The following is a 24,205-nucleotide window of genomic DNA, read 5'->3' on the forward strand; positions in this document are numbered from 1 at the left end:
TTTTGGGCCAGCCTGGGCAACTTAGTGCAACCCTGTCTCAAAATAAAAAGGGTTGGCCAGGGATTTAGCTCAGTGGTTTCGCCACCTGCTGCGCAAGCACAAGGACCCAAGTTCGATCCCCAGTACCAAAAAATAAATAAATCAAAATTAAAAAAGGGTTGAGGATGTAGCCTAGTGGTAGAGTACCCCTGAGTTCAATTTCCAATACTGGGGGAAGGGAGAGGTACATTGATTTGTCTTGCACTTTGAATGAATCATTTATCCATGCATGATTTTTTAACAGCATGCATTGGTCTTTTGGGAAATATGGTACTGAACTGTATAGTTTTCTAATTTGAGCACATTTTAAAATGAATGATAAAAAGTGCCATTTGCTTATTTTCAATATTGGTTTTAAAAAGCTTGGGAAAGTGTGAAGCTCAGGATTAAATACAAGTTTTCTAAAATTGAAAATTTTTAGATTTAATAATTGACATGGTTTATTATTTATCCCTGTAGATGTTCATTTGACCCAGCACCATTTATTTCAAAACTCTTTTTTCTCCTGGTATACTACAGTGACCACTTGAAGCTTATACATACATATATTTTTTTTTCTCTGTATTTTGCTTATTGGTTTATTTCATGCCAGTTATGCCCTCTCTTATTCTACGTACTTGACGTTTCATACTTCTTTTTCACACATGTATACTCATAAAAACCAATTGGATAGCTGTGGGCTTTGGCCATTGAAGCTAAATTATTTTAAAATTGACATTTTTTGTAAGTACATCTTTATAAATATCTTCCAATCTGCAAATTTGATTATCTTTTATTCTTCACAATAATGTTTAAAAAGCATATATTTTGATGCATATAGAATTCTAGCTTAGCAGGTTTTTTCTAAATGTTTTATCGTGTTCTGGTTTCTGCATATGTTGAAGTGTCGGCAGTCAACATCATTGTTGCTCCTTTGCAGTTAACATGTTTTTTCCTCCAGCTACTACTGAGATATTTTTTTCTTTGCTTCTCAGCAGTTGTGTCTAATGTTTCTAGGTGTGATTTCTTTCGGATTTATTTTGTTGAGAGTCTGTAAAACTAATTCTGTGATTTAGAATTTCTTGCCAGTTTTTAAAATTCCTTAGCCAATGTTTTTTCGTTATTGCTTCTTTCTTTATTCTGTTTCCCCTTCTTTACTTACCTTCATTTTATCCCTACTTTGTTTATACCAATTTCCATGTTTTCCACCCTTTTTTCTCTGTTCTTCTGTTTTCTGTGGCTTATTTTCTGATTCACAGATTGGGTCCTATTGTTCTTAATCTTTTATATTAAGCTCCATTTGAATCCTTCATTTTTAGTTGTATGTTTTAGTTCTAGATTTCCATTTCTTTTTTTATAGATCTCAGTGTTTAGGTCAAGATCTCTGTCTTGTCCTTTTTTTTTCCTTGAGCATATTAAAATTTTTTTTCCTATTTTAGATTTGGTCCCATTTCTAGTATCTTGATCCTTTTTATTAACTGCCACTGTTAAAGTATTAATCTGTCTTCCCATAGAAAGTTTTGTTTTGTTTTGTTTCATTTCATTGTGTTTTGTTTTGTTTTTGGCAGACAGAGAGTATACGTAGATGTCTTGATGCAGTTGAGAATGCTGTGTGACATATGTGGTAGCTGTTAGGGGAAGTTTTCTTCTGATAGTTTGTATGTTCTCAGTGACTAAGGAATAAAGGTAATGAATTGAGAGTTTGGATGAGGAAAAAGATTTCTGATATTTGAAGAGAGTGGACTGAATGGACCCAGAGATAATTATGGTTGCTAGGCAGCTCTAAAAGACTAGACGTGATGGTTGTATTTTCTCATCAGCTGCGTTCTCCTGCTGGGATAGAAGTGGAATAGGCAGGAAGTTGAATTTATCTAGCCTACTAAGTACAATAACATGAGAATAAGAACAGTTGAGGGAGTGTTTGCAAAAGAATGGTAATGGTAATTTAATATGGAGTTTATGTTAGGTACAGAAAAGAGATAGTAGGATCATTAGAGGACAAATAAATTATGAAAGTCTGGATAATAGAATGAGAAGAGTGGAAGCTTGGACTTCAGATCCTGAAGGTGTATAGTTACTGCTTATGCAAGATTTCTGGTGACTGACCATGAAAGTGCATGTCTGAAATGAAGTAGAGGGTAAGATCTTTAAAGAAGAGATCAAGAAAGTGGGAATTCATCATATCAGAAGGATTAATATTAATGTCATTGTAAAAATCTGTCAAAAATAATATTGAAGTATTTATAAGCCAAGAATTAAAATCTATAAGAAATGAAAGGATTGACCCTTGCTGTCTGTAATTGGTTGTGTCAGAGACCACAAAGGATATGATCTGGTGTTTTAAGGTTCAAAGCTGTAATTTTTAGTGAGAGGAAAAGAATGGTTTAGAATTAATTAGGTACAAGGAGAGAACACTAACTTGTCCCTAGCTCTATTGGTAGGAGGAATGTGTGAGAGAAAACATCTACCATTTTAAAGTAGTAGAGGAAGCAGCATCCTCAGAAAGTATTGAAAGAACCCTATGAGAGTGTAAGGGATTTTCCAGATGTCAGACTGTGAGTTCTAGAGAGTCAGTGGATATATGTTAGGACTGGAGGAGGGTTAGGAGGAAGATTAGTCAGAAATTAATCTATCTAGAACCCAGTGGACATTTAAGACTTGGAGATGAAGGTTGACATGAGAGACCTGGGTTTTTATGATGCCTGGTGTAGCCTAGGAATAAAAGACATCTTAAGAACGTTTTTCTTTTGAGTGGCTGATTAATTATTTCCTTTATCTTAGAGATGAGTAAGATCTTCTTTAGAAATTACTGTGTCTGTAAGTTTCGTTTCATTGGTTTTACAAATTTACAATGAAGGAAGTTTTGAGGGATGTTTTTCTTAATTAAAATGTATAATTTTCCCTTAAGTGTTTTTATCATTGTGCCTGGTTATTAGGACTTAAAAGGCGTATTAATGAGTATAAACTTGAACAAAGGTAAAATTTAGAATTTTACTGTCCAACATAACATTTTAGTGTTAACTTCTAGCAAGTGAATACTGAAAAGGGAAATCTGAAAAACTAGAGCATTTGGTAAAAGTAATTGAGTTGCATAAAAGATTATACAACATTAGGCAAAAGTTCTGCTTAGTGGTTTTATGATTTAGAAAAAAATTAATCATAAAGCGCAAGTCCTTTAAAATAGCTTAAAGTGGCTTTAAGTTAGAATTATTTAAATCTGGCTACTAGACACTCATTTAGCCTATGAAATTTTAAATTATGTGCAGATATAAATACTTTAGGCATTGTGCTGAATTTCCCAAATTTCCAGGCATTATTGCTTAATTTTTAATGACTTGCAGTTTTTTCAGAATATCTGCCTACATGTGAGCATGTGTACTTACTTACGTATTTATTTAAACAGTTCAGAGACTATTGCCAGATGCTGGTATATCCTGCTTTCTGGATCTGTACTTGTGAAAGACTCCATGGTCCTACCTCCTTGCAGGTAGGTGTATTTTAACCTCATAGTGCATATGGCGGGCAAAGTTAACGTTATAACTGTTTATTCTGTCTACTGTATTAAACCATATAAGATGTATACTTTCTCTCTGTACCTGATACGTGCTTTAAATGTCCTTCACCAGAAATATTTGACAGGAATCAACCTTATATTTAACATTTAATCAATTATGTGACTTTGAACCAATTTTAATTTTCTTGCCTATAAAGCAAGAATAGTAATAGTGTACCTAGTAAGGAAGTTTTAGCAAGCTCTGTCTCCTACCCATAGCTCTCAACAGAAGTCTGTAAGGGGTTATATACTGTAGAGCCAGATGGCATGAGTTCATATTTCTACTCTACCACTAATTGGACAAGTTAATTTCTTTGTACCTGAGTTTGCTCACTTGTAAAATAGGTATAATATTTGACTATTTTTACAAATAAAATATAGATTGGTTCTTGGTCATTTAGTCTTTTGACTGTTTTTCGTATAGTTGTAGGACTAGTACTAGTGAATTTGTATTGAGTTAGCCACTGAGACAGACAGAATAAACACAGTTGATATTACCTCCACTTACATTTTAGGATTAATTTTTAAAAAAAAAATTTTCTCTCTTCTGCTCTTCAGAAGTGAGAAGTCAGGGATTTGTTGTAAAGACTTTCTAAGCCAAGTATGATGGGTGTGTGCCTGTTAGCAGTTGGGAGGGTGAGACAAGAGGATCCCAGCAAGTTGGAGGCCAACCTGGGCTACATGGTGAGCTCAAGGCCAGCCTGAAGTACATAGCAAGACCCTGTCTCAAAAAACAAAGTCAAAAAGACATTTTGTAGCGGTTAATGAGCAACGATAATTCACTATTATGTTGTGATGAAGGCCACGAAGCTTAATTTTTTAAAATGGTAAGAATGTAGATTTTAAAAAGGCAGAGTCATAGTATGCATTAATATAACAATCATGAACTTCACAGCAAACACTATTACACAAGTTTAGTTTTTATATTAAAGAATAATTCCAGCTAGAGGATTTGTATTTTTGGCATGAAAGATACTTGCAATATGTTATTGTAAGGTGATTGTTAGGATTAATGAGTCAATACAAATAAACTGCTTAGAATAATGCTTGACATAAAATAAGCGTAAAATAATTTTTTCTGATAATGATTTTTCTAACATAATAGCAAAGGGATTTGAATGTTATGATACCAACAGAATATCATCAGTACTTAGTATAAAAGAAGTAATAGTAACATTTTAGTTCATAGAAATACAGCCAGTGTCTCTACTGGGACAATTTAATATAAAGAATTATTAACTATTGAAAGTGTTAGCTACTCAGAAAGATAAAGAATACCCCACAGCTGAGGGTGTGTTCTCAAGAAAGGAGCAAACTTGAAAGGGGGATTCCCCCACCCTGTGACTGGCATTCACACATTGTTGAATTAGGCCCAGGGGATTTAGCTCGGTGCCTCTGCCTGCCTCCCAAGCACAAGGTCCCGAGTTCCATTCCCGGTACCAAAAAAAAAAAAAAGGCAAAACATTGTTGAGTATGTTAGTTGAGCTCAACAGATGGCAGTCTCCTGGGTCGTCCTGACTATAGCTGGGCCATAGTAAATCTGGTCAGGGCTGGTAAGAACTGGAGGGGAACTGCTGACCAGTACTGGCAAACGGGAGCCACCCCACCCCCTGTCCCTTGCCTCAAGGTGCAGATAGACCCCAAAGCTGGGAAAAAGGGACAGGAAACCCACCCAACTGTAGGGAAGTCCTTTCTACTTCCATAACCCTCTAGCACCCTCTACTGACAAAGCCTTAGCATGCCCACTTGGCAAAGAAGAGCATTTAGACAATCCACATTCTTTGTCACAAAGTAGAACAAGGAAGGGTAGTTTTGAAGCTGAGAGCCAGTCCATTTGGAGCTTATGGAAAGTAAATAACTGGCATAGTTCACTCCTTTGGCTACTCAGTTTCCATGTGAATGCTTTTAAATACATTTGGAATTCTTTTCAACGAACAAAAAAATTTTTTCTACCTAATAAGTTACAGCTTTCCTTTATAAAAATGAAGTTCTTACCTGCTGCTCAAAATCAATGCATAGCATCAACCATCATTGCTAGCTAATGTTAATTATATACTCCATCATAATTTCTCTGAATGTTCTAAGGACCACCTTATAAAAGTTTGCTTCCAACAGCTTGTATATAAGATAAATGTGGGGAAGAGAAAGAAGAAAATAGTTAACATGTATAAATATAATCAATGCAATGAGCAAAGAGAAAATATGAAAAAATACTGCAGTCCTCATTTCTCTAGTTGATCTTAATGCTGTGGTTGTTATCTCTGGCTCTTCTTTCATTACTCATTCAGTATTTCTGCCATTAGCTGAAACACAAGCTGCTCTGGGTTCTTTACTGGGTGATGGGAGCAAAACCTTCATTTCTAAAGGATTCTCAATTGTCCTGCCTCTTTTTCTTTTCTTGCCTGCTCTCACTCGCGTACTCCCTCCCCCCTCTCCCCTCTCCCCTCTCCCCTCTCCCCTCTCCCCTCTCCCCCTCTCCCCTCTCCCCCTCTCCCCCCTCCCCCCTCCCCCTCTCCCCCCTCCCCCTCTCTCCCCCCTCCCTCTCTCTCCCTCTCTCTCCCTGTCTCTCCCTCTCTCCCTCTCTCCCTCTCTCCCTCTCTCCCTCTCTCCCTCTCTCCCTCTCCTCCCCTCCCCCTTCTCCCCCTCTTCTCCCCCCTTCTCGCCCTTTTTTGTTAATGTTCTTTTCCAGTAACCTTTATTAGTGGACATGGAAGTTCTACAAGGAGCCAGAAGAGTCCCTGGGCTCCATAGTCCCTCTCACCCCTGTTTGCTGTTACCCGGTTTCCCCTTGATAGTAATTGAGGTCAGTCACATGGGCCAGTGAAATTACTCCTTTTCCAACCAGTTGGTTCAGTATCCACGTGGAAGTTTCTACTTCAGTGGAACCATTGTCATACTGCCTAGTAGTAGAAGTGTTAAGACTCTAAAGCAAAGTTATTGGGAGAGGAAGCAGAAATTTGGTGAATGAATTGTTAGATGTAGCAGTGAGAAGAGCCACTCCTCCTTCTATGACTTGAAAATGAGACCATGTATTCTGACTATTGGGGAAGACAAAAAACATTGCCACACTTTTGTTGCTGAAAAGTGAGTTCCTTGGCTAAAAATAATGCTGTCCTGGAGTTTCAAGATTAGACATTTCGTAAGTCCATGGATGATGGTGAGGGCAGATGCATGACAGGAACATCCACTTCTAGAATGTGTTTATTCCAGTGAGGACCACCACCTGCCTCCTCCATAATAGAAGAGGTCCAGTATAAATAACCCACCTCCACTGGCTGACTATCCACTTGAGGAATGATGCCACATCAAGACCTCAGTGTTAGTTTTGCTATTGGCACATTAGGCACCCAGATATTACATTAGCATCTGAGCCCCTTCCTCCCCCAACACTTCTCCATTTCTGCCACCATGTTCACTTTGTTCATAACCCCATTGGATAAGAACTAGAATACTTGGAGAAAGAGGTTGATTGACATCATAGAACAGTGATGGTGAACCTTGTAGAGCTTTCCAGTGATGCAGCCCGCTGTCACATGTGTCTCATAGGTTCTTCCTGCTGTCATACAACATGCCATTTTGCCTTCCTGATTATTAACAGTCTTATCCAGGGTAGATGCATTTTGGGTGTTTACATGGGAGATAAATATCTTCATGTCTGTACCTGTTCTGACAGTCTCAACTATGTACTGCTTCCCAGATTTCATTGTTAGTAGTTTTCCAGTAATCTTCTAAGGTGCTGACTATTCAACATAGCATTAATTCAGCATAGCATTCATTCATTCATTCAACATAGCATTAATAACTGCCCATGAAGCTATTTAAATCAGTAACTTTGGCCATCTCTCAGTCCATAAGAAATAGACAACCAAATGGACTGCTTTAAGGTCTATTTCCTTATGATGATTCTCCGTTACAAACTTCCTTCACTGTTGCTCCTCAGTGTAGCTGTCCACTTTCAAGTAGGCCCAGCATATCGGTGCAAGCTCATCTATAAAACAGGTTTAGGTTTTTTCTTCCAGTCAGCTGATCTTGAGGAACTTCTAGAGCCATAGGTATTGTTTAAGGGAGAGAGGAGGCATTGTAAAGGGACTTAGTGTTGAAAGAGTCTTGTTGTGGTTCAGATCTGAAACGACCTCTTAAGTTTTGTGTGTTTGGAAGGTGATTGGATTATGGGGCATTCATTATAACTGACTTGCTGTTAGGAAGTGGAGTCTGGTTGGAAGAGGCGGGTCACTGTGGACATAACCTGGAAGGGTGTTTCTCCCTTCCCGGCTCCTCCCTTGACTTTCTGGTTCCCAGTTGCCACGGCATGAGCAGCTTTTCCTTTCCTGTGCCCTCTGCCATGAAGTCCTGCCTTGGAGTCAGCAGATTATGATTAAAGCCAAAATACCTCTCTTCCTTTAAGTTCTGAGTGTCAAATAGTGTCCCAGCATTAAGAAAGTAAGACAGGCCTGAACCTCCTGCACGTGCACCTCACGTGGCATCTGTGTAATCTTGCTCTCTTTTATACTATTCTCACTCAATAATAGATTATTGTGTATACCCAGCTCTCATGGGTAGGCACCCAGTTCGTGATGGGATTTTTCAGCCTAAACTGATATCCCATAGATAGGTATTCAGCCTTTTCTGAGGCCCCATAAAACACCAAAAGTTGTTTATCAAAAGTTGAATGGCAGCAAGGCAGGATGGCCCACATCGGCATTTCTAGCACTCTGGGAGGCTGAAGCACGAGGATTATGAATTTGAGCCCAGTCTGAGCAGTATCATAGCTTAGCAAGACTCTGACACAAAATAAAAATAAAAGGGCTGAGGATGTGGCTCAGTGTGAAGGCCCTGAATCTAATCCCCAGTATTGAAAAACTTAAAAAACAGATCTAGAATCACTATTTCATAGATTTCTTAGAAATTCTAGAGGTCTACATTTTATTCTGCTGTTGGTCTTTACAAGCAGATATGGAGATCATTCTTAGTTGCCATGGTCACTTTTTTATCGCTGGATATGCTGGATTATAAATCCAGATGGTACAGTGGCTTCTACTGCACCCTTGGTGGCAGCCTTATGAGCGACTCTGAATATTGGTCACAGTATCTCACTCACATATAGAATATGTTAACCTCTAAAATCCAAATAAAATAAGCACTGTGCCTCTTGTTTTATAGTACAGCAACTTGTATTCCACCTTGGAGGGGAGGAATATCTTATCGTAACCTAAATCATGGAAACACTCTCCCCCAATTGAATTTTTTTGTTTTGTGTGTGTGTGTGTGTGTGTGTGTGTGTGTGTGTGTGTGTGTTTTTGGTAACGGGGATCGAACTCAGGACCTTTCGCTTGCGAGGCAGGCGGTGGAACCACTTAGCTAAATCCCCAGCCCCCCCAATTGAATCTTTATGGTGTTTGTCTCCCAAATTCGAATTTGTATATATTATAGCATCTGAAGTATACCACCCTTATTTTATAATGAAAATCTGATGTATAATTTAAACCAGTAAATTGTCAATTTATTATGAGCAAAAGAGGTGGATAATAAATCAATTCTTGACATTTTTCTCTTTTATTGTACTCGGGATCAAACTCTGGGCTGCATACGTGCCAGGCAAACACTGTTACCACTGAGCTGGGCTACATCCCCACCCCCTCAAGTCTGAAATTTAAATATTTTATTTTGAAATAAATTTAGCCTTTTTCTATAGTTCATTTATTTTTAGTTTTAGTAAAACCTGACTTTAACTCAAGAAAGCAAAGACTTAATTACATTTGAACCATATATACTTGTTTAGATATTCATTTATGTAGCAAATAAACATTGATCTGAGTATCATCTCTGTATAAGACACTATCATTTAGGGGTGGAAAGACGAACTTTAGATTGGGATTGGCACTGAGATGTTAATTAGAAATGTCTGTCTCAGGCATTCTGTGCTAGACTTTGGGGCTGGCAAAAGTGAAAGATAATAGCACTGTTCATTTTCTAAAGATGTAATTTCTAAAATATTTTTTGGAAAGAATAATAAATTCATTCCATTAAAAAGTCAAGATAGTAAAACAAGTTGTACTTTAAGGAGTATAAATTGTACTTCAGGAAATATTTCCACTTTTATTGTCCATATTGCTCAACCCATGTGCATAAATAACCATTTTTTATCTTTTCCTTATGTATCACATTTATGGCTGACAGTTCCATAAGAAAATACAGACTTAGTAAGAGAAAAGCATGTAAATTTATTTAATAAAAGTTTCATGGGGCCGGGGATTTAGCTCAGTGCTTTCGCCGCCTGCTGAGCAAGCTCAGGGACCTGAGTTCGATCTCCAGTACCAAAAAAAAAAGAAGTTTTATGTGACAGGGAAGCCTTCAAATATGATGAACTTAAGATGCAAACTGAATTTTTATGCTAATTCTAGTGAAAGAAATGGCTAGTTGTGGAGAAGCATGATTGGACAAAACAGGAATATGATTTAATGGTCGTAAACTAGGGGTAGTTCATCAAGACCTGTTTGTTCAGATTCTTTTCCATGTGTCTGTGCATTCATTCCTCCTGGGTGTGAGGCAGGACACCTGTCATATAAAAGTCTTCAAGGGTAAGGGAAAAGGTAAGAGAATAGCCTTCCTAGATTTTATGGCTTATTTCAGGGAGGAGACATTTTCCTTGCAGTGATCTGCTTGAAAGGAGAGTGAGAAAAGGTTAGTTTCTTACTTCTGTGGTCCTCTCAAATTCCCTTACTTCAAAATACTTAACATGCCAAGGTATCAACTGAGCCCCATCAGTAATTTGTATGTCTTTACAATTTTTCTTTTCTTTTCTTTTTTTTTTTTTTTTGTTTGTTATCGGGAATTGAACTCGACCTTGTGCTTGGCAAGGCAGGCGGCGGAACCACTGAGCTAAATCCCCGGCCCTCCAATTATTTTTTTTTTAATAACCAAACAAAAATATATTTTCATTTCTGGTACAAATGTGGTGGAAAAGTACAGATAACATAAATGTACATTTTAATGAGTTACTATGCGTTGAACATTTGTCTAATCACTATCCAGATTGAGAAATTCAATATTATCAGAACCCTAGAAGCAACCTTGCATGTCTTTTTCTCAAATGAATTTTCCTACTTCCCCCTAAAGATCAGCCTTTTTCTAAATTATAATCTGTAGTGTTTCGGTCTGTGAATATGTATGTCTTAACCTTATAATTTGGTTTGGTTTACTTTTGAACTTAGTAGGAATGTAATCGTAATCTTTTGTGTATGTCTTTGGCCCAACATTGTGTTTAAGAAACCCACCCATGTTGTGTATATTTATAATTAATTTCCTCTGTTTAGTAGTAGTTTCGTTTGTTGGTGGAGTACTATTATTGTATACATTTTTATATATTAGATGGCCATGTGCTGTTGAGAATACCTAGCAAGGAATGGTTGGCTCACAAAATATCCTATATTCAGCTTTCATTGATAATTGCAGTTTTATTTCAAAGTAGATGTATTAGTTTACACACCCACCAGCAGTGTGTGAAAGTTCCTATTGTTTCATATCTTCACCAACACTTAATAGTCTTTTTTTTTTTTTTTTTTTTTGGTATCAGGGATCAAACTCAGGACCTTGTGCTTGCGAGGCAGGTGCTGGAACCACTGAGCTAAATCTCTGGCCCCAATTAATAGTCTTTTGATTCTTAATTTTTTTGACAGCTTAATTTCAGTCATTCTTTGAGCCTGCGGTACTATTTCATTATATTTATGATTTTCCTTTTACTAATTGCTGATGAGTACAGTTTCACTCAAATCACTGTTTTTATAGTCTCTTCAGGTCTGTTTCTTATGTTCCTAGTGAATTGTCTGTCTACAACTGAGATGTAAAAAATTACTTGTATATTAGGAATAAGAATCCTTACTTGATTTTTTTTTTTGGTACCAGGGATCGAACTCAGGACCTTGCACTTACAAGGCAGGCGGTAGCACCACTGACTTAATCCCAGGCCTTACTTGATTGTTTTTTGTGAACATGTTTTCACTTCTCTCTCTCTTATTTTTTGGTACTGGGAATCTAATTCAGGACCTTGTGCTTGCCAGGCGGGTGCGCTGCCACTGAGCTAAATCCCCACCCCTTTACTTGATTATTTTTGTTGTAAATATCTTTTACCTATTTTGTGATTTGTCTAATTCTTTTAGTAATATTTTTGGTTGAACACAAGTTCTTAATCCTAATTTAGTTAGAACAATTTATTTATCTTTTCACTGAGATCCAGAAGATATTGTCCTTTATGACTTTATAGAATTTTTCTTGTTTTCCTTTCACATTTAGGTCTGTAGTCTACCTGAAATTGGTTTTTGCATGTGGTATGTTGGATGATTTCCATATGGATACCTCTATGTTATTTTCCTGCTCATTTAGTACCGCCTTTTTTTTATAAGTCAAATATCTGCATATGTTTATTTCTGGACTCCTAATCTGCTCCATTCAAATCTATCCCTACTCGAATACTGTACTATTGTAATTACTGGAGCTTTATAACTTGCTGCAGGGGCAAGAGAAATCTCTCTATGCCCTATTGAATTGAATAGGAATCGGAGAAATGAAAGTCAATTAGTTAACAAGAGAAAAGGCATATAAATTTATTTATGTGCACAGGAGCATCACAGGATGGTGAGCCCCCAACATCCAGTGAGATTCAGACCCTGTATATACCCTTCTTCATAGTGTAGAGGGAAGTGTGCTGCTATAGGCAGTTTCAGAGGCAGAGTGAATGATTCTCAGGGAGGAATGGGCCCTGGGACAGTGCTCATTTGAGCTCCAAGTGATGTTATACTTTGAGTCACTTTTTTCTGTGATAATAAGTTTAATCTTTCTTTATTGACATATGTTGTTCTTCAGGTGCTTCCAGCTTGAACTCCAGAGCTCCATAATTCTGGGTGTTCTTTTCTGACCCTAACAGTGGTTTGATGTTTAATATGAACACTGTTTATGACAGCTGACTGCCAAGTTGTGTGTTTGTACCATTTTGGATACCCCCTAGCAGTGTGGAAGAGCTTGGTTTCTATTTCTGCATACTGGTGTCATCAGTCTTTTAGTTTACTATTTTTGTCAGCATGAAGTGGTTTTAATTTTTATTTTCCTGATTATGATGCTGTTGAACACTTTTCTTGTGCTTATTGGCCATTACTTTCTCTATTTTTTTTTTAAGTGAAATATCAATTTAAATTTTGGGAAACTTTTAATGTTGGGGTGTTTGTCTTTATTATTATTTAAAAATCTTTGGGGCTGGGGATTTAGCTCAGTGGTTCCGCCGCCTGCCTTGCAAGTGCAAGGACCCGAGTTTGATCCCCAGTACCAAAAAAATAAAAAGCAAAGTCTTTAATATGCTGAGGATGCAGGCTGTCATTTTATCTCATTAATTTGGCAGGGATTTTTATTTAATATTATAAATTTATTGAGTTAATTGACATATACAGTACTAAACTGCATGTTTTTATGATACATAAATTGCTAGAGTTTTGGCATGTGTAACCACCTGTAAAAAAACACTATTAGAAAGTATAAATTTCTGTTACTATTAGAAACTGTAAAACCACTCCTATCTTTCCTTTCTTCCTTAGTCCTCAAGTAATTAATATTTATTTAAGTAAGTGTAGGTTAGTTTATATTCTCTAGAGCTTAAGAGAAAGCTCACAATGTGTATTCTTATCTGGATTCTTGTACATATATCTTATATAAATTATAGTTCCAGGAACTCAGATACTTGATGAAGGAAAATTTTTCTGTTTTTCAGTATACCAGCTGATAAATTCAGTAAGAGTAATAAAGATATAAAATGCCTACTTCCATTGGGTACTGACCAAAAGTTAAAGCTAAGAGAACGTAGAGAAGAAATTCCATAATGGGTAGATCAAATTGAATTGTCTGAAGGTGCTTTCCAATTTTAACACTGTTACAAAAAAAAAAAAAAAGAGGGCTGGGAATTTAGCTCAGTGGCTCTACCAACCTGCTTCACAACCGCAAGGTCCCAAGTTCGATCTCCGATACCAAAAAGAAAAAGAGAGGGAGACAACCAGACTTTATATATGAGGATGTAATTGAAAAGTACTGTGAATGTTTAAGTTGTGTATTTTTTTTCTTTTTTTGGCGGTACCAGGAATTGAACACAGGACCTAGTGCTTGTGAGCCAGGTGTGGGTGCTGCTGAGCTAAATCCCCGGCCCTAGTTCTGTAATTTTTATTACAGTAAAAGACACATTGCTGTTAATCCTCCTCAAAATAGCCCTTTCATCCTGAATTGATTTAAAACCTTTACCTTTTAAGTCACTTTGACTTTAGGGAGGAACCAGTTGTTGCTTGGTGCCAGATCCAGTATGTAAAGTGAAAGAGGACAGACCAAAACATTTTCATGAGTCTACCTTTCCATTATATGGTACTTCTCAGCAGCATTCATTGCATTTTTTATCACAGCTTATAAAGATGTGAAAGAAGACTTCTAGAACTATTTCAGAAAGCAGCAAAAATGATGGGATAAGAATGTTTGAAACCAAGGGGAGTATTTTGAGAGAGATTAATGGCACTGTAACAGTTTTTTATTTTTTATTTTTTGGTACCGGGGATCGAACTCAAGACCTTGTGCTTGCAAGGCAGGCGCCGGAACCACTGAGCTAAATCCCTGGCCCAATGTGATAGTTTTTAAAATATAAACATTCATGGTATTTTTGTGTCATACTGTATATTCTGCATTGTGATGTGATGGAATATTCCAGATTGTGGGGGTGAGACAGGTCTCACTATGAAGTCCAGGCTGACCTTGAACTCGAAGCGATCCTCCTGCCTCAGCCCCCCCAGTGCTGGGATTATAGGAATGTGCCACCATGCCTGGTTCTAGATTTTTTTTATATATATCCTTTGTTTCTCTGTGTATTGGGTTGATTTTTATCTCTCTTCTAACACATGGCGCATACTTAGAAATACCTGTTTTAATTTTCTTGTCTGTTGATTCCCTTCTGAGAGTTCTGGGTCCGTTCTTACTGGTTGCTTTTTCTTTAGGGTGTGGATTATAGAGTTTTGTTCCTTTGCTTGCCTATTTTGTTGTTGTTATTGTTTTCTTGGATATCAAACACTGAATTTCATTTTATACAGTTCCAGCTTTTGTTACATTTCTTTCGGTAGTTTTGGGCTTTGTTCTGCCAGGTAGTCTAGCTAATTGCAAGTCATTTGATTGTTTTCAGTCTTTTAAATTTGTGTGAGCAAATACAGTAGGACTAATGTGTCATGTTACTGAGGAAATACTGTTTCGAGAACCCTACCCCTTGGACTTCTGACTTTGACTTTCAGGTTTGTTTTTATATATGCGCAGTACAGTACTTCTCACCCAGAGTCAAGGGAACTTTCTGAAGATCTCCACAGTGCATATAAGAGCAGCTCACACATGCACTCTGCCATGCTTGCTTGTTCTTTCTCCCCCTCCCTCTTTTCTCTCTTCCTCTCCCTTTCCTGTTCCCTCCTTTCTGATACTCTGCCATGCAAATTCAAAGCATCTGTCTTAGTCCTGTTACCCACACCTGAAAGCTCTGTCTCTCTCCATTCAGCTCAGATCATCAGTCTTTGTTAAGGTTCTTTTCTCTCATGTTAGGGCCTAGAGAGTGCCTGTAGATACATAATGAGGTTATTATAGAGATCATGTTAGCTTTTTTTTTCTTAGGGTTCATAGCTCTGTCCTACTTCCCCAGTGCCTCAAAACTTTTGGGGCTGGGGATTTAGCTTAGCAGGGGGCTAGGAATGTAGCTCAGTGGCACCGAGCCTGCCTCAAAAGGACAAAATCCTGAGTACAATCCCTGGTACCAAAAAAATAAAACTTTTATTTCATACATTATTTTTGATTTCATGTATCAGGTAATGTAAGAATATGGGGAAGCTAAAAATATAGTTCTTCGGCTTCACAAGCAACAAAAGTGATGGGTTATGTTCAGTATGTGATCCTACATTGTTTTTGATTAGAATTATGTTATAAACTATTGTATATAACTGTACTTTGTTGAAAGTTATTAATTTCATTATACTTAGCCTTTATAAATATGCTTTGTCACTTTTTTTTTTTTGGTGTCAGGGTTCGAACTCGAGTCCTTCTGCTTGCAAGACAGGCGGCAGAACCACTGAGCTAAATCCCTAGCCCCTCTTGTCACTTTCTTAATTTAAACATTCTTTCCAGTCCATGAATAAAGTTGTAAAATTTTCTTTATAAATGACTTCTGTGTTTAAGGGTTTTGTGTTGGTTTTTTCTTGTATTTTATATTTGTTTTCATTATTTGTGGGAATTTCCATTGCTTATTTTGGAGTATTATTTATACATTTTAAAATAATTTGCCATGGTACTAATTTGAAATACTGTAATATTTTAAGCTGCTTTATACATTCTTTTTTGTTTGTTTTTTTATACATTATTACCCTTTTATGTCCCATATAACTTGCAAGTTTTTAAAAATTGTTCCCTTTTTTTTTTTTTAAATTATCTTTTTTGTGTGTGTGCTAGGGATCGAACTCGGGTCCTTCCGCTTTCGAGGCAGGCACCAGAACCACTGAGCTAAATCCCCGGCCCTAAAATTATCTTTTAAAATGAAAACTTATCATTATCTTCATGCTTGCTTTCTTTTTTTTGTTAGATATCTATCTAAAAATACTCATATTTTCTTTTAGTATTGATCCAGCTTTAGTTTTTTGCAAAGAGATAACCAGTGAGTGCAGTGTTTTATTTTTGAGCCATCTTTGTGTTTAACTATATTATGTTTATTCAAATATTAGTATTTTTAAAGTTTTAAAATATTTGTTGTCTAACACAATAATTTGTTTTTATAAAACATTATATAATTATGGTGTCACTCTATTAGGTGTGTTTTCCTTTTAATTCAGGATATATTGACAAATGTGCAAAATTTGAGGTTATACAAGTATCTTACATAACCACTTTTAGGGTCTAAAGACAGCAATTCAAAAAGAATTTTCATACAGAACTATATTGGGATCTTTTATATCTGGGCAGCTAAGAGGAAAGACATTTTGTGTTTGTTTTCTTTATAAGAAAATCTTAGTAAGAGAGGGATCAGAATTTCTTGGTTAACATCTCAGGGTTTTTTATTGTTTATTTTTTCCTGTATTGATATACTTATAACTTCTGCTAAAGAAATTGTTTTTCTGTTTTTATAGTTTTGGTAAGCAGTTTGGAGGAAAAAGAGGATGTGATTGTCTTGTATTAGAGCCTTCAGAAATGATTGTGGTAAGAATTTTAAAGAATGCTGAATTGTTTATTGATGTGCTTCAGTTTCAACTTTAAATGTAATAGGCTTTAAATATTCAAGGCAGTTCCATCGCTATGCCTTTTAGAGACTTTAAGTAGAATTAGAACCATATAACAAGTTTGTACATTTTTATCTCAAAACTATTTCTGTACCTTGAGACAGTGTGAAACATGATATAGTTACATATAACATATTCCAAATTTGGTGACTCCTTTTACCCATTTCACCAGAAAATTAAAAGAAAGGTTTTGAAAAAGGGACTATGGGCAGCCAGCTCAGTGGTTCCACTGCCTGTCTCACAAGCACAAGGTCCCAAGTTCTATCCCTGGTACCAAAAAAAAAGAAAAGAAAAAGGTACTATGATTTGCAAGTGTTTTCTTCTTTTTTACTGAATTTAGTCAATGGACTTTGTTCTGTTTTGGTTTTGGTACCAGGACTCGAACTCAGGACCTGCAGTTACGAGGCAGGCGCACTGCCGCTGTACTAAATCCCTGGCCCCCCTAGTCAGTGGAATTTGAACATCTGGGGTCTGTGCCCTGGACTAGAGAGAAAGACGTAGAGAAAAATAGAGATACACAGGTAGCTCCAAGTACAAAATGACCTGGATCTTAGTGCATTTGCTTTTTAGTTATTTGGGACAGGTTTTTATTTGAGGATTAGTTCAGGAATTCTTCTTTTTTTTTTTTTTTTTGGTACTGGGGATCGAACTCAGGACCTTGCGCTTGTGGGGCAGGCGCCAGAATCACTGAGCTAAATCCCTGGCTCGGGAATTATTCTTTACTTTTTTTCTTAAGAGAGCTAGATAATTGGTGTAACTTTAGAACATCCTGCTTTTTTTTTAAACATTAGCAGAATTAAGAACACTACTACCTTTTACCTTGTTCTGAGATGACCTTACTTGGAAATCACATAGTCCTATTTTCATCTCGTGTAGATCATCATATCCTCTGATTTGATTTGAACTGTTGAGAAGTGAGGCTGAATTCTAAATGAAGCCTTTTAACGTCAGTGCTCAAAGCTAACTCACTTTGCCATTTCATTAAGGTCTAGTCAACTTGACATCTTCAAGTAGTTTTGTCATCCCCAACCTGGATCACCTACATGACCATAAATGTACTCCAAGTTTTGTAAAAACAAGTGGAATTTAAGCTCCTATATATCTCCCACAATCCAACTTTTAAATTATAAATTATAAGTTCAATTTATAAAGTAGGCCCAGTAAGAGATTAACAGTACTAATAAAGGCTGGGGATTTAGCTCAGTGGTTTCACCGCCTGCTGCGTAAGCGCAAGGACCTGAGTTCAATCCCTGGTACCAAAAAAAAACCAAAAAACCAAACAATACTAATAAAGTAGAACAATTATATAACTATGTACAGTGGACCCTCAAGTTACAACCAGCCTGACATAAAAACAACTTGGATTATGACTGGAATTTTAGTTTTAACTTACAACTCAAATGCTGGCTGCTTGTGCTTCCAGATGATCTCAGATTTAACACTTAAAGAGTTCTGGGGGGAACATTACAACAACTTTTCCTATATGGGGTTGAGAAACCCTGAGCCATTGTCTCTAAGAACACTGAGATCTGCCTGTGCACAGGGGAGAGACTTTGAAGGCTGAGTAGAGGAGCCTGAGGGTTCAATTGACCAACTTGAGCTGCAACCAGCCCTTGCAAATGAATTGAGTTTGTAAGTCAAGGGTCCCCTGTACTGTATTAAAAGTGAATGTGATCTCTTTCTTTGAAAATATTTCCTTATACTGTACTCATCCCCCTTTTTGTTGGATGCTGATAACTGAGTTTGTGGAAAACAAAGCTTGGTGGGGGGGACTCTACTATATTGCAGAGGAGTAACCTGCATAATAAGTACTCAGTGACCATTATAGGGTCTCAGAATTCTTTCTTTTAAATACATGTATTTAGGAACATACCAGGAAAACTTCCCAAGTAAAATTCGTGTTTTAAGTTTATTTTTATCTGAGGTATTTTTGTATTTCTCATACTGTATGGGGAAAGAATAATGCCTTTACTTCAGTATTCTCATATATATTATGTTTTAAGACTTTGTGAATATTTTATATAATTTTTTTACATATAAGATGAAAGAAAAGGAAAAATCATAAAATCACTTCTAGTGTAAGATGCTACAGGCTCATCTTATACATTCCCTGTCCCAAACCTGAGTTAGCCTTTTCTCTAATGGGACCTGGTTGCCTTTAAGAGAGAAAAGTATTTAGAATCCAAGATCAGCTGTCAGTTGTGCTTATTGTTCCAGGTGTTCCATTGCTTCCAGGATCTCTCATGAAAAAAGCTAGGAAGTATATGCACACACACCCACTTTCATTATTTAATTTTTTCTTTTATTTAGTTTTTTCCTGGGTATTCACTGTGTAGTTTAAGCTGGTCTTAAACTCACTCTGTAGCCCAGGCTGGCCTTAAACTCAGGGTGATCCTCCTGCCTCAGCCTCCTGAGTGCTAGAATGCTGGGATCACAGGCATGCACCACCACACTCAGCAATAAAAATTATTTTTTAATATGTGTATATCTGTGTTAAAAACCCAGAGTTTATTCAGGATTTTTTTAGTACCTAAAAGAATAGGAAACATATATGCATAAAATCTTGTATATGAATATGTGCACATTATTTATAATATCCAGAAAGTAGAAACAGCCCAATGTGTATCAGCTAGGTGAACTGATAAACACAGTGTCCTGTGTCCTTATGGTGGGCATAGTATTGATACTTGCCACAACATGAATGAACTTGGAAAGTATTATGTTAAGTGAAAGCAACCAGACACAAAAAGGTCACCTGTTATGGGATTCCATTTATATGAAATGGTCAGAATAGGGAAATGCAGAGACAGAAATTAGATTAGTGGTTATCAGGGTCTATGGAGAGAAGAATGGAAAATGGATATAAGTGGATATAGGTTTTTCTTTACAATGATAAAAATGTTCTAGAACTAGATAGTAATGCTAGTTATACAACTTTGCAAATATTTGAAAAGTCACTGAATTGTACATTTTTTAAAGTGTTAATTTTATGATGCATCCCATTTCAAAAAAGATATATGAGAATAAAAGAAAACAGGACAAAGGGCATCATAAAAGACTTAACCACAGAGGTAACCACTGGGAAAAAGCACAGGTCCAAGAGTAGACATCTCACAGTGGAATAAATATGGCAAATAGAAATGATTATAAAATGTTATCTCATCGGCCCGGGGATTTAGCTCAGTGGTTCTGCCTGCTGCCTCGCAAGGGCAAGGTCCAGAGTTTGATCCCTGGTACCAAAAAAAAAAAAAGTTAAAATATTATCTCAAGATTAAGCAGAATCATCGGACAATGATTTTCAGTTTGACTCACAACATGTGGAATTGATGCCAACCACATGGATTGATTTGAGAAGGCTAAAAGAAAAGCATCAGAAGCTGGTATACTGAAAAGATGAAAACCAAAAAGAGGACAGATGTAATTTTGAGGTTTCTTTCGGAAGGAGGGATGCTAGGGATTTAACCCAGTGCCTTTCACACTGAGCTATGGGAGTGATGAAACAAAATAGGATGGTGATTTTTATCCACACATATCAAGAATATAATATAAATATCCCAATAAAAATTATCAGATTAAATTTTAATAACTATGTTACTTCAAAACATCAATGCAAATATAAGACTTAAGAAGGATTAAAATTATGGGAAAAAAATACAACATACAAGCAATAACTAAAGGAGATCTAGTGTATCTCCATTATCAAAGTACACTTTAAATCAAGGATGGTTTTTTGCCTTGTTTTTTGAGACAGGGTCTGATTTTTTTTTAGCTCAAACTAGGCTCAGACTCCTAATTCTCCTGCTTCAGCCTCTTGAGTGCTGGGATTACAGGCATGTACTACCATGCTCGTCCTGTTCAGGGAGCATAATTTATTTGAGAATGTTATTATTTAATGTCATTGTTATCAAAGTTAAACAGTCCTGAACTTTTACATAACAAATATATACAGCTTCAAAATATATAGAGTAAAAACTGTCATTAATAAATGATGAGATTTTAATGTATTTCTAAAAGCAACTGAGAAAACACGCATCAGAAATAAATGATGTGGATGTGAACCTGATCACTTACGCAGTTTACCTCATGTCCACATAGAGAATGCTATCCTTATGAACAACAGAACACACCTAGTTTTAAGTCCTTCCTTGGCCATATGGTGGGACGTAAGCAAATGCTCAAAACATTTCAGAGGTTAAAGTTGAGTGTTTCTGACCTCCGTGAAATTAATTTAAAAACAACTTACAGAATCACTAGAACAAAGTACAGTTTTTGAAAATCAGGACTATACGTTTGTCAAAGAAGAGTACCTGTGGAAATTAGGAAATGTTTTCTCTGAATGAAGAGGATATTTCAGAATGTATGGAATTGAGCTTAAGCCTTTTCTACTGTGTACTTAAACCTTGGTGATTTATGGCAAAATGCTGACATTTGCTAAGTGAAGTACCCATGTCAGAAAATTAGAAAGCAGTATACATATGGAAATGAGAAGGCAAGAAATAATAAAGATAAGTATAAAATATTTACAGGCATTGACATAAAAAAACACTTAAACTAGGATCAACAAAGCCAACAAAAGTTGGTTCTCAGAAAAGACTAATAAAGCTGGGGATTTAGCTCAAGGTCCTGAGTTTGATCCCTGGTACCAAAAGAACAAAACAAAAACTAATCAAGAGCAAAACAGAAGTTGCATAACCAATAATAGGAATTAGGATGCATGCATAATTATAAATCCACATACATTTAAAAAATGATAATAAAGGATATCATGAAAAACTTGTACCGAAACTGGCAGATGTACATAGAAAATCTGCATGAGCTAATATCTAGAAAAGAAAGTAAGTCTATAATTGCATACCTTTCCATCTAGAAATTCAGACCACCGTAGCATTCCTGGTGAATTTTGCCCAAACTTTTAAAGAAATACGATATAAATCTAATAGAAAACAGAGTCAGGTGAAGTAACCTCTTGTGTTAAGGGGTGGCATTGTAGAGCTTGAATTCAGGGCCTTCACACTCTGGTACATCTCCAGTCCTTTCTTTTTTCTCCCCCCGTCCTGAGACAGAGTCTTGCTAAGTTACCCAGGCTGGGCTTGAATTTGGGATCCTCCTGGCTCAGACTCCCAGGGTTGTGGGATTACAGGTGTTTGCCACCACCCCTGGCAATATATTTTATCTCTTTTTACAAGCTCACTTTTCATTTTGATAGCAAAGCCCAACAAGGGGTTTATACAAAAGCAACATTACAAAGACAGTGTTTAAATGAAAATAAATGTAAAACTTTACATTGTATGGAATCAAACCTGAGTAATATATAGGATAAAATATCATGACTCAGTTGAAATTATTCCTAGAGTTGAAAGTTGATTTAGCATTTGAAAAGCAGTGTGATTAAATATATTGGTATAATTATACAAAAAAGTTAGGTGATCATCTCTCTACAGAAAAATATCTGATATTATTCAGAACCTTTTCATGATTTAAAAGTCTTTTAGCACACTAGGAAGAGAAGGAAACTTCCGTAACCTTAAGGAATCCACAGACACTCTGTGGTAAACATTGAAGACATTCTCCCATCATTTATTAATGTGTCAGGAAAGCCCATTGAGACCAAATCCAATGGCTGGGGGATCCTATACAGTGTATTTAGGCAAGGGGGAAAAATTGAAAACGAAGATATACAACTCTTATAGATGACATGATTTGGATGTCATCAAAGTAAATACTTAAATGTAAATTTTTGGAATTAATACATCATTTCAGCAAGGTCACTGGGTACTTGTTCACCTACAAAAATCAGTCATGTCTTTATGAGCAATGGTAATTAGAAAATGTAATAAACATACCTTTTATCAACATAAAATCCATATACATCAGCATACACCTAACAAAAGTTGTAGGAGACCTCTACACAGAAAACCATAAAAGTTTTTTTAGAGCTTCCAAGTCAGTTAAGGGAATCAGTGTCTGTAACTTACAAATTCACTTGAAATTCATCTAAAATTTAGTGCAATCCCCATAAAAATCTCAGCAGATTTTAAAATAGGGAGCAAGAAACACACATGTGGTCCCCAAAGAAATACATTTTAATAACTACATAAAAATACTTGTGTGTAAACCTAACAAGTACGCAAAAATCTTTTAAATACTTTTGAAAGACAAAAAATTGTATTTGAGCAGAAAGAGACAATGATGTTCTTAGACATGAAGGTAACCAGCACACAACTATTAATTTTCCTTGATTCTTCCTATAAATTTAATGCGATCTTAATGAAAAGTACCATGAGGTTATGATTGTTTTGTCCGCATTACCTTTGAAAGAATAAAAAACCAGTAACTTGGGGGAAAAAACCTGTGAAAGGAGCAATATGTAGCCCTATGTAAATCTTTTTGAATAATTAAAAAAAATTGAAAAAATTAACCCCCCCAACAAAACAAAGCAAGTGAATTTAATATGTGCAAAATTACGGTATAATTCTAAGAAGAATTTTTCTTTCTGATGACTTTAAAAAACTATATTTTGTCTCTACATTCATAATGTGTTAATATGGATGGAAAGAGCTGTTAGAGGCTGATCAGACCCCCCAATCACCTGACCAAGGGTACAGTGGACGTATTAAAAAAAAAAAAAAGACAAGACAAGATCTTAATGCATAAATGGGGGGCCTGGGACGGTCAAAGCTCTTACTTGACTGAGATGCTGTCTCCTAGAGCTCGCCAGTATTTATTGAACATGCAGCTTCTAGAAGGGGTAAGGGGCGGTGCAGGAAACAGTGGAGTGGAGAGCACTGATGCGAGCAGGGTCTTAGCAACAAGGAAACAAGATATCCTAGTAAGAACAGATCATTGATTAATGGGAAATTTGTTTCTTCCCATGGATTACCTTTTGCCTCTATGGGAGTTTTCTGTACAAGTCATGCTACCCTTAGCTGCACTATTGTCTTGCCATCCAAGACGTCACAGCATCTCGGATCATTGAGACCTCTGCTGTAACCAGTGGTGTGGGGAATTGTTCCTTTTCTGCACACCAGCTGCTGGCTCTTCAGACAAGGCATTGTGAACTAATGGTCAGACTCAAACTTTTCATTTGAAAAGCCAGTTTATGAATTTGTACCTCACTCAAGGTGGTCTCCATCAAAGAGCCAGTGGTCTCATAGTACTAATAGCGGCATTATTACAGTTTTAAAAAATATGTGTGTATGGACGCACACGATACGCAACTGTAATGTAATACATTTACATAAATATATACATAAGTCATTGAAAATCAAGATTATGTAACCAAAATGTTAGAGTAACGTTGATATTGTTCATTTAAAGC

At 36.4% G+C, this 24,205-nt stretch overlaps 1 protein-coding gene across 14 annotated transcripts in view; it reads left to right on the forward strand.

Annotated features, from left to right (window-relative positions):
* Positions 1 to 24,205, forward strand: part of Rapgef6 (Rap guanine nucleotide exchange factor 6) — a 204,555-nt gene that overhangs the window by 50,486 nt on the left and 129,864 nt on the right. For 10 of the 14 annotated variants that reach the window (XM_087194559.1, XM_004836642.4, XM_004836640.3 and 7 more), the window contains exons 4-5: positions 3,422 to 3,505; positions 16,738 to 16,807. The exons of 1 other annotated variant lie outside the window; for it this stretch is intronic. In XM_087194559.1, coding sequence (XP_087050685.1) covers positions 3,422 to 3,505; positions 16,738 to 16,807 — 154 coding nt within the window. The remainder of the gene's footprint in view (positions 1 to 3,421; positions 3,506 to 16,737; positions 16,808 to 24,205) is intronic. 3 more of the 14 variants (XM_087194561.1, XM_087194563.1, XM_021241734.2) reach the window with 2 other exon arrangements.

The sequence above is a fragment of the Heterocephalus glaber genome, unplaced genomic scaffold (assembly GCF_053883595.1).
Source record: "Heterocephalus glaber isolate CG9 unplaced genomic scaffold, H.glaber_assembly_v1.0 deba00001606, whole genome shotgun sequence".
Taxonomy (NCBI): Eukaryota; Metazoa; Chordata; class Mammalia; order Rodentia; family Bathyergidae; genus Heterocephalus; species Heterocephalus glaber.